The sequence below is a fragment of the Haliotis rubra genome, unplaced genomic scaffold (genome assembly GCF_003918875.1).
Source record: "Haliotis rubra isolate DU_JTF1 unplaced genomic scaffold, ASM391887v1 Scf491, whole genome shotgun sequence".
NCBI lineage: Eukaryota > Metazoa > Mollusca > Gastropoda > Lepetellida > Haliotidae > Haliotis > Haliotis rubra.
The window spans coordinates 183,935-196,387 of NW_025767181.1; the positions used below are offsets into that span (position 1 = coordinate 183,935).

The window sequence follows — 12,453 nt, forward strand, 5'->3', positions numbered from 1 at the left end:
TTGGCTTCCATGGGTAATCGATAATGAAACCTCAATTCTGTATCTTCTGCGATGAGAAAACACCACTCGGACGCCATCCATCACACTCCAGATGTTGGCATAATGAACGATCCTATGATACATTATTATTATTCCAAAACTAATAGTTGCCAAGGCAGCAAAAAGATATAAAGCAGGAACACTTTTAATTGCCAAAGTGTGTCGCTGTTTCCAGATTAAGTTCTCCCATTACTGATAATTACTCATAATTCCTCTTGATGTTTTGATTGATGAAGATCCCAACTTTCACCTTTACTTCACTGCTCTGACAGGCTACAGATTCACACTGATTCCTGACGTCGAAATGATTACGAGTGCAGCAAGCCTGATACTCACTTTGACTAGTGACGTCCAAATTAAAAATTAAACTAATAACTACACAGGATATGATTTAATGTAAGTATGTATATGTTGCATGAAATGTTATATTGAATTAATATTGGATTGTACTGGAGGCCCGTGACCTCGTGAGTACTGGAATAAAGATTTGTAGAGATAAACACACGCGATCCACGAACCATACACCGCAGATCGCACCAACTCCGCCATTCACACTGGGAACAGATTGGTCGATTTCATTTTAACTGTCATATTTCTATTTGGAGGTCAGTCATGCTGAAACATACAACTTTCACAAAGCACAAGCGTGACCACGACTTCAGCAAGCGTGGAACTCACACTGACTCCTGACGTCCAAATGACCACGACTGCAGCAAGCCAGATACTCACACTGATTCCTGACGTCCAAATGACCACGACTGCAGCAAGCTTCAAACTCACACTGATTCCTGGCGTCCAAATGACCACGGCTGCAGCAAGCTTGAGACACACTTCCGACAGTGTGTTGGCATTACAAACGGTTCTTTGTCTTTTTCTGGAAGTGTTATGCCGAGTTGGGAATCCCTGTGATGTAATGGTACCACCATAGGACAGTAGAGTAGGTTCTACTCAGTTACATTTCCTAAAACAATACTTGTGTTCGTTTATTTGGTTACATGGTCAACACATTCCTGATGGGGTCCTCTTCCGAAACAGCGAAAACGTCTAATCTGTTAATTTGTTCAAGGATCCCTGGTTATCAAAAAATAAACACATGGCAATGTTAATTTGAGAGACAACGAAGCACCAGACCCGATAGCAGGATCGATAAACCAGTAGTGGTTACGTCAGCAACATGATACCTGGACCCGAGATACGGTGGTGGTTACGTCAGCGACATGATAGCTGGACCCGAGATACGGTTGTGGTTACGTCAGCGACATGATAGCTGGACCCGAGATACGGTGGTGGTTACGTCAGCGACATGATAGCTGGACCCGAGATACGGTGGTGGTTACGTCAACAACGTGATAGCTGGACCCGAGATAAGGTGGTGGTCACGTCAACAACGTGATAGCTGGACCCGAGATACGGTGGTGGTTACGTCAACAACATGATAGCTGGACCCGAGATACGGTGGTGGTCACGTCAACAACATGATAGCTGGACCCGAGATACGGTGGTGGTTACGTCAGCAACATGATAGCTGGACCCGAGACACGGTGGTGGTTGAGCAAAAACATGATAGCTGGACCCGAGATACGGTGGTGGTTACGTCAGCAACATGATAGCTGGACCCGAGATACGGTGGTGGTCACGTCAACAACGTGATAGCTGGACCCGAGACACGGTGGTGGTTGAGCAAAAACATGATAGCTGGACCCGAGATACGGTGGTGGTTGAGCAGCAACATTATAGCTGGACCCGAGATACGATGGTGGTTGAGTAGCAACATGATAGCTGGACCCGAGACACGGTGGTGGTTGAGCAACAACAGGATAGCTGGACCCGAGATACGGTGTTGGTTGAGCAGCAACAACCAACACCATTTTCCCTACTTGTCCACTACAGTTGAAAGTTTGATCATTCCTTTCTGACACTCAGCAATCAGTGTGATCATGTGATTTCCATCTTCGGCAGCTCTTTGGACGAGAATTTTATGCAGGTAGAATTTGATCACAGGGGAACTCCCCAATGCCCCAGAATTTATACTTTACCAATCTACAGCTGTCAGATTGGTAAATAAAGTGATCGATACTACCAATTTTATTTCCATTTTTGTGGAAGACCCGGTGGCTGAACGGTTTAAATATCTGTGTGTCGGCAATTTGGTGCCAAACTGAGAGTTTGAGTTCGAATACCGCATGGGACAAAACCCAAAGGCACAATAATGTCTGCCTTACTAAGAAAATGTAATCATCAGTGACATGTGATACGGGACATGCTCTTTGGACATTCAGCTTCTGGTCTTCTGTAAACATTTACCGATGTGGGAGTAGACATTCATACCAACACGTCCGAGATGAATGAAGTGAGTATTGTTTTACCCCGCCTTTAGCAGAATTCCTGCAATATCACGGAACACACATTGTACCCATATGTGGGGAATAAGACGAACATACAAATGTGAGGGTTTTCAACAATTTATTGAACACAACACTGCAATCCGTGGTATTAGTGGGCAGTAAATCAACATGACAATAACAGTAACAATAACCAACAACGTTCTACAATAAGAACAATAGGAATACACATGGAGAAAATACATGTTACCTTCTTTTATGTTGGTGAGTCACAAGTCACCATTTGTTTATATAGAACATGGATCCTGTCTTTGAATGACATGTATTAGTGATACACATAAGGAGAAGAGTTTTAGGGATGTCAGCTTTTTTATCATGAGGACCTTCATCGGGTTAATGTCTTTCTTATAATTAAGAAGTTGACATCCATGAAACTATCCTGCGTATATAACACGGAAACGGCCAGCGTTTGATATCAAGAACAACCCCGACTGGCGACACATATCTGATACGTCCTAGTTCACTAGAATTAAATTTGAGGTCACCGTGGATTGATTCTATCCCCGCCTCCCTGTGAGTGTTAGTAATTATTAAATACCTTCAGACACAACTATTACTGCATGCTTATCTTGAACTGTGTCAGTTCAACAAATCAAACAGCTGGTTATACGCTTGCACTGACGTTTTGCTCCAGTTGCGTCTATGCTTCTGCTGGCATACTAACGTGCCCGCATTTCTCCATAAGCTCAGCAGCATTTGTTGATAACCACGTCAATTACATTATATATTTCTCGGTCGAACATTGAAACATGCACACCCATCCATCCCTACTCTGTTGGAACAAGACAATAGTGCTTAAATGTGTATTACAAGTAATTGTATAACAAGATTCAGCAGACGTTCTTAACATTGTCCTTCAAGAATACTTAGTTGTCAGGAATGCTGTACAATCTAATGTGGTCAGTGGTGTGGAGGTTACTTAATACTTTTGGAGACAAGTGTAATCTGAGAAAGTTATAGACTAATCCAGCAAGGTGTGGATCTTCTAGACAGTACCTCGACTGGCGTATAAGTAGGCAGGGGCATGACTCTATCATCTCACACAACACCCAGACCTGAAGTCTTTGATGACGTTTCCACAAAGTATAATTGTAATTACACTACCACTCAATCTTATACTGCCATTGTAATTATACTACCACTCAATCGTATACTGCCATTGTAATTACACTACTACTCAATCTTATACTGCCATTGTAATTATACTACCACTCAATCTTATACTGCCATTGTAATTATACTACCACTCAATCTTATACTGCCATTGTAATTACACTTAGTCTACCACTCAATCTTATACTGCCATTGTAATTACACTACCACTCAATCTTATACTGCCATTGTAATTATACTTAGTCAACCACTCAATCTTATACTGCCATTGTAATTATACCAGCACTCAATCTTATACTGCCATTGTAATTATACTACCACTCAATCTTATACTGCCATTGTAATTATACTACCACTCAATCGTATACTGCTATTGTAATTATACTACCACTCAATCTTATACTGCCATTGTAATTATACTTAGTCAACCACTCAATCTTATACTGCCATTGTAATTATACTTAGTCAACCACTCAATCTTATACTGCCATTGTAATTATACCAGCACTCAATCTTATACTGCCATTGTAATTACACTACCACTCAATCTTATACTGCCATTGTAATTATACTACCACTCAATCTTATACTGCCATTGTAATTATACTACCACTCAATCTTATACTGCCATTGTAATTATACTACCACTCAATCTTATACTGCCATTGTAATTATACTACCACTCAATCTTATACTGCCATTGTAATTATACTTAGTCTACCACTCAATCTTATACTGCCATTGTAAATTATACTACCACTCAATCGTATACTGCCATTGTAATTATACTACTACCACTCAATCTTATACTGCCATTGTAATTATACTACCACTCAATCTTATACTGCCATTGTAATTATACTACCACTCAATCTTATACTGCCATTGTAATTATACTACCACTCAATCTTATACTGCCATTGTAATTATACTACCACTCAATCGTATACTGCCATTGTAATTATACTTAGTCTACCACTCAATCTTATACTGCCATTAAAATTATACTACCACTCAATCGTAGACTGCCATTGTAATTATACTACCACTCAATCTTATACTGCCATTGTAATTATACTACCACTCAATCTTATACTGCCATTGTAATTATACTACCACTCAATCTTATACTGCCATTGTAATTATACTTAGTCTACCACTCAATCTTATACTGCCATTGTAATTATACTACCACTAATCTACCACTCAATCTTATACTGCCATTGTAATTATACTACCACCACTCAATCTTATACTGCCATTGTAATTATACTACCACTCAATCTTATACTGCCATTGTAATTATACTACCACTCAATCTTATACTGCCATTGTAATTATACTTAGTCACTCAATCTTATACTCAATCTTATACCATTGTAATTATACTACCACTCAATCTTATACTGCCATTGTAATTATACTACCACTCAATCTTATACTGCCATTGTAATTATACTACCACTCAATCTTATACTGCCATTGTAATTACACTACCACTCAATCTTATACTGCCATTGTAATTATACTAATTATACTACCACTCTACCACTCAATCTTATACTGCCATTGTAATTATACTACCACTCAATCTTATACTGCCATTGTAATTATACTTAGTCTACCACTCAATCTTATGCTGCCATTGTAAATATACCAGCACTCAATCTTATACTGCCATTGTAATTATACTTAGTCTACCACTCAATCTTATACTGCCATTGTAATTATACTACCACTCAATCTTATACTGCCATTGTAATTATACTTAGTCTACCACTCAATCTTATACTGCCATTGTAATTATACTACCACTCAATCTTATACTGCCATTGTAATTATACTTACTACCACTCAATCTTATATACTGCCATTGTAATTATACTTAGTCTACCACTCAATCTTATACTGCCATTGTAATTATACTTACTCTACCACTCAATCTTATACTGCCATTGTAATTATACTACCACTCAATCTTATACTGCCATTGTAATTATACTACCACTCAATCTTATACTGCCATTGTAATTATACTACCACTCAATCGTATACTGCCATTGTAATTATACTTAGTCTACCACTCAATCTTATGCTGCCATTAAAATTATACTACCACTCAATCGTAGACTGCCATTGTAATTATACTACCACTCAATCTTATACTGCCATTGTAATTATACTACCACTCAATCTTATACTGCCATTGTAATTATACTACCACTCAATCTTATACTGCCATTGTAATTATACTACCACTCAATCTTATACTGCCATTGTAATTATACTACCACTCAATCTTATACTGCCATTGTAATTACACTTGTAATTACACCACTAAATCTTAGTCTACCACTCAATCTTATACTGCCATTGTAATTACACTACCACTCTCAATCTTATACTGCCATTGTAATTACACTACCACTCAATCTTATACTGCCATTGTAATTATACCAGCATTCAATCTTATACTGCCATTGTAATTATACTACCACTAAATCTTATCCTGCCATTGTAATTATACTACCACTCAATCTTATACTGCCATTGTAATTACACTTAGTCTACCACTCAATCGTATACTGCCATTGTAATTATATGACCACTCAATCTTATACTGCCATTGTAATTACACGACCACTCAATCTTATACTGTCACTTTATTGTGTACTGTCACAGTAATGATTTTGCAGTAACTAGCATTGATATTTGTATATATTTTATTCCATTAGTAAGACATTAATCATTTGTTGGTTTCATTCTGCGAAAATAGATTTCTAGGTTAACTGTTGTTTCAGTTTGGAAGTTGACGCCCATCACGTGTTTGTCTGGTCTATATGGAGATTGCCTCCGTATGGCAGGAGTACTGCTGAGCGGAGTCTGGAAATACATACTTACTGTTCTTAATGGCTGACAGAAGCGCAAGGGCAGAAGCTGCTCACCATTTTCAAGGACACCTGATTTTTAGTGGTCCCTGCACATTATTTTCACAGCTATTTCGCTAGTTATACCTTGTACGGAATCTCAACATTTGTTATGTTCTTGCATAATGTTATATTTACCTCTGACGTGATTCGTTCCTCCAGACAGAATGAACGTATGGCATCGCATGTATTCCTACATGTATTTGTATCTGATAACTGTGAGGGACTTCAACTCAAATCATGTATATACTACTTTTGAACGTTGTAAGAAGATGTGTTAGAAGTGATTGTCCAAGTAGGTCACACTGTCAGTATATTATAAGGCGGTCGAGGTGACCTGGCATTGATTAAATACTGTAAAGAAATATGCGTCTAATTGATTGTTAGTAATCAATCTGTACGAAGCATGTTTGTCCCAGAATACATACTTACAAAATAAAACTAATGATACACCTGATTCATATAAATATATATACCAGACATCTGCTCACGCGCAATTGCTTACACTCTCAGAAATGGTCGACATTTTCGTCTGCGGCTCAGGGAGAGAAGAATCCCGCTTGTACTTCTTTCGTCTGCAGATCGTGGCCATGAAGGGAAGTCGTCTGAAGAAGGTTCGTCGGTAGGCCTTACTCAGTGCAATGTAGAACACGAAGTCGGTAGACAGGCTGAACATGATAAGTAAACCGTTGACGTCTTTCATCAGCATGTTGACATAATGTTCCTTCCTATACAAAGCATACTCAGCCACAAAACTCTGAACCAGCACGTCTGTTGCCAGAGGAATTGCCAGCACTGTAAAGAGGAAGGTCGACGTCAGGATGGTGATTGTCGTCTGCCTCTCTCGCTTTGCCGTCTTCTCTTCGTCCACAGTCGTGTTCATCTTCGCCCTGTTCTTTCTGTGTTTCCTGAGAGCCAGGAGAACGCACAGGTTCATGATGAGGCCGCACACGAGGACGGGATAGGTGAAGAGAATATTGTTGGCGATTGAAAGACCGTTGAGGAAATCCTTGTTATTTATGTACATCGTCGATGGCACGAGAGAAAAGTCTGTCGAGTTGGGTTTGGGAACGATGTCGAATTTCAATGCTCCCGGTAATTGACAAGAAAAGCAAAAAATCGTCACCGATATTATAAAGATAATTGGTGATTTGATTAGACGAAAATTTCTGTACTTCAAAGGGAAGGCAACAGCTAGGAAGCGTTCTGTGGACACCAGAACAGTCAAACAGTACATCAGGACACGGAGAGTTGCCGAACAAACACTTGATCCATACATAGCAAAATATAGATAGTCTTGCCTCTTGACTGCGTCAGATCCATATGCTTGTCTCAGAATGTGCCTCACACTGGTTAACAAGGCAAAGAGGAGTTCGTCAGTGGCGAGAGCTATCAGGTAGGTGCTTGTGGGACTCCTCATGGCGGGGTCCGTGTACACCAACAGATTGAATGTGTTGACGAGAATTGCACTGATGAACAGAGGGTAGAAGAGATACAGAGAGACTTTCGCCCCGACTTCATACTGTTCCTTGGAGAGCTGTCCCTGCGAGATGATGGAAATACGAGGTTGGTTTGGTAACTCACAGTTTTCTTGTGTGCCTTCCTTGCACGAGTTGGTCTTGGTCTCACCGTCGGTGTCGTTGAAGTCGTGTACATCAGGAGTGTCACACATCACCCCGTCAATATCGCCAGCCAGTAAATCTGGTACAGTACAGTTCCCCGACCTGGAAACAGACTTTGTATCAGGACTTGTGAAGTCCAATTCCCCCTGGTCACCGTAGTCCGAGGTTGTCAAGGTTTGTTCGGCCCAACCCAAACCGGCGCCCAACAATACAGTAAAGCAACAGATGTAAAGTGTATGAAGCGCCATCTCAAGCCGCCCGAGTCTATGTCCTGTGTACATGCGCCACACTTATATACCCGGTGGTTGGGTGGGGAATATGACAGATCTATTTACTGGACAGCCTCACATGACAACCAGTGACATCAGATGATCTGACAAGAATCGATTTCAAAGAATGAAAATTGATTTCTTGCAATTGTCTTGAAAATTCCCACCGCAAATACGATAACCTTGTGTTCCATATATGTTCATTGGAAGACAACATTGATGGACAGTTGATGCACTGGCTTCGCCCATACGTAACTGAATGTCCAATCACAGGGCAACTGGTTATTTGTCTGATGTATGGACAGCTGTCCGTCAAGATGAAGCTCTTGGAAACATATTTCATACGCTTTCGCGTGGACGGGTGTAGTGTGTACTGTTAGACCCAGCTGTCCAAGATCATAGGAACGTCTATGTCTGAAAACTCACGTATCATCAGGGAAAACATCGAGCAACTGATCACTGGAGTATGGAATAAGCAGTCTCGGGATTCAGATACTGTTTGGTCTGATAGAATATGGATAACAACTGGTGAAAATAGTGTTTAAGAAGTGGTAACTGCCTTTTATTTACATAAATCATACAGATAACGAACACGAAACAACGTAATAAACTAAATGTATTAAAGATTAACTTAACATCAAGGTAGGTTCTATGTAAGCTGTATACCGATTGCATATATACACAGATATATATCTGTTTGTGTCTCTGTGTGTGTGGTTTGTCGCTCTCGTATATCTGCACGTGAGAGGGAATGTAATGTGTTCACGTGCAGGTCAAGTTAGATAGTTTTGACGATCAACTTGAAATTAATGTATGATGTGAAATATGCAAATGAAATGCAGTAGTTAAAATATGTAGTTTGCCCATGTATGTACTCAGTTTTTTCCTGAACCATTACAGTTAAAGTACGGGGACGCTTGCGTTTGGACGTTATAGTAGTTAAGGGCAAAACTATGCTACATATATGGGTAGAGTAAACTCTTACTTTGTCAGATGCTGAATTTAAGCCTAACAATATACAGTGGAAGCCCTCTTAACCGGCAGTCCTCCAATCCGGCATGCTCTCAATACCGGCACTATAATTTTTTGCCGGTCCTAACGAATGCCGGTTTCGTGGGCTTCCACTGTAATTTAACACTGAGACGCGTTTAATTCAATCTATATTAACTGAAAATTCTCAGGATAAATGGCGGTGTCAAGTTCATTCTTATTCCTTTGGCAACGGACACCTTTGTTTGGGTCCCGCCATGGTGAACCAGGGGTGTCTGTCATCATCGGCACTGTCAAGACTGTTCACTTCGAAATGCTCCTAAAAATATTACGTCATCGATTTCGCAAAGGGGACGCGAAAATATATCATCGATCTGCTTGATTTTGGAAAATGAGCTTGATCATAAAATATTTAACGGATCAATTGCTACCATTCTATTTCATTTGTTTCACCAGTGCTTGTTTTTCCTTTTAACGGCAGACAACGACATAATGTGTTGTACTCGAAAAAATCCATTTACCGATCTCGCCGATCGATATTTCACATGGATGTCTGACGAAGCCCCGGAATATACAATGCCATGTGTGCGTTGGTCCACACCGTACGTCATCACAGTCGCCATGCGATGGTGTCATACACACAAACCAGACGAACAAGTGACTGCTTATTAGTACAGACAAATCTTTTTGCAGCACATTTGGAAGTAAGAGCGATGCAATGCAAACTTATTGCTATCACAAAATATCATTCAGAAATTCAATAACCCAACGCTCGGATATATATATAAGAAACACACTATTCCACTATTCGATGTCATGATGTCCATGGCATAAGGACATGTCCATAATAAGCGAAACTGGCAGCACTTATTACAATTGAAACACATACATTGGAAACACTCCATGATCTAGTTGGTACTAGTGAATCAACTTCTTTGAGAGACATTTAGAAGTTGGCGCAGTAGTGAAGGATAACAATATATGGATGAACCTCTTTATCTCAGTGAGAGTGACGTTTCGCTGTAGGTTCTAACACTGTTGTCAAGCAAGTGATGAACATAATAATTCATGATCAAATGTTTATTTATGAAGTGCATATGGTATAGTATAGGATCACTTTAACAAAAGATTCACATTTCATTTCAATCCGTTTCTGCACTTGAAGGCATATTTGAAGTACATGTATAACATAACAGATATTAAATCTTGATAGTTTGTGGTTGCCATAAGGCAATTAAGTTTTTGTACTGAAGGTCGACTTAAATATGTATTTGGTATGTATAGCCTTCGAATGTCCTTTAAGGATGGCCATTTAAGGATCAAGAGGCAGAGTGTTTGTACAGTACAATGGAAACTTGGACTGCAATAGCACGGGGAAGCGTTGGGGAACAGTTCAAATGGTGGATAGGCTTATGTAGGTGAAACAGCCCAAAATAAATAATGTCTGGGTTGGAAAAATATTAACATGTAATGACACCTTGTCTTAAGAAATAGTACAAGGTGAATTATATGAATTTGACTGAAAAAGGTAACAAGATGGATTAGTGTCGATAATTAGCCACGTGATCTAGATTGATTTCAAATAACAAATGCAATGATATTGTGAGTATTTGGAAAAAATCCCAAGGAAGACCGGCTTACAGGAATATTTTACCAGGTAGAAACAACATCCTGTTACTTTTCGTCCACGCAAGTCAGTTCGATGAAGGCCAGAAGTCTTCTTCTTCAAGCTTTAACATAGGAAACAGCCAGTCTTCAAGAACCGGAAAAGTGAACTGTAAACAAGCTCCCGACAGTAGAGGTCTCTAAGCCGGAAGTGTAACGAAGGCTTCAAACGCTGGGCGGAACTTGCAACCACAACACGTGACTGAGATCAGTGAGCAGCCCGTGAACATCTGGGTTAGAACTGGACGTCACCGATCCATGCTTGTCGTAAGAGGCGAAGAACTAAATCGAAATCAAATCACAGTCGCGTAGATCGATGTTTAAGGTGTCACGCAGTGAGTCTGGTCCAGACGGACCACCGTCACAGTCACGTAGATCGATGTTTAAGGTGTCCCTCAGTGAGTCTGGTCCAGACGGTTACGGGCCACCGTCACAGTCACGTAGATCGATGTTTAAGGTGTAACTCAGTGAGTCTGGTCCAGACGGTTACGGGCCACCGTCACAGTCACGTAGATCGATGTTTAAGGTGTAACTCAGTGAGTCTGGTCCAGACGGTTACGGGCCACCGTCACAGTCACGTAGATCGACGTTTAAGGTGTAACTCAGTGAGTCTGGTCCAGACGGACCACCGTCACAGTCACGTAGATCGATGTTTAAGGTGTAACTCAGTGAGTCTGGTCCAGACGGACCACCGTCACAGTCACGTAGATCGATGTTTAAGGTGTCACCGTCACAGACGGTTACGGGCCACGTCAGTCACGTAGATCGATGTTTAAGGTGTCACTCAGTGAGTCTGGTCCAGACGGTTACGGTCCACCGTCACAGTCACGTAGATCGATGTTTAAGGTGTAACTCAGTGAGTTTGGTCCAGACGGACCACCGTCACAGTCACGTAGATCGATGTTTAAGGTGTCATTCAGTGAGTCTGGTCCAGACGGTTACGGACCGTAGATCGATGTTTAAGGTGTCCCTCAGTGAGTCTGGTCCAGACGAGCCACCGTCACAGAGATGGACTGTTGCTCAACCAGCAAGGAAACAGTCAAACAAAAAGGCTTCATGTATGAGCGTCAGTGCACCACAGCTAAAGCCCCATTCGTCACCACTCGCCCCTTTCCGTAACCGGAAAGAAGACTCAAAGAAGACTCGTCCCCCGCCTCGATGCATGTTAAGTGCGAAAATATGACAAACCAATCAGAACGCGAGTAACGATTTTGGTGCTTTGGTAAAAATAATCCCGAGTACTTAAATCGTTTATGGCATTATGGCATTATTTAAAAAAACATGAAAAATATATATCGTCACATTGAAAGTACAAAGAGCGTAGCTAACAGAATTGAGCTGCCTAATGTGAAGATTTTAATAAGAATAATGCGACTGACGGTGAGATTCAAACAGACGCCCATACTGCTCTCATGGGAGTGTATTT

General features: G+C 40.6%; 1 protein-coding gene across 1 annotated transcript; it reads right to left on the reverse strand.

Annotated features, from left to right (window-relative positions):
- Positions 1 to 6,968: 6,968 nt before the first annotated feature.
- On the reverse strand, positions 6,969 to 8,351 carry LOC124291420. The gene has a single exon (XM_046728407.1). It carries the CDS (start codon positions 8,349 to 8,351, stop codon positions 6,969 to 6,971), a length of 1,383 nt encoding a protein of 460 aa, XP_046584363.1.
- Between the last annotated feature and the right edge of the window lie 4,102 nt (positions 8,352 to 12,453).

Bases quoted from the DNA above. Each gene is read 5' to 3' on its own strand.
- LOC124291420 (XM_046728407.1), bottom strand. From the start codon at position 8,351: ATGGCGCTTCATACACTTTACATCTGTTGCTTTACTGTATTGTTGGGC.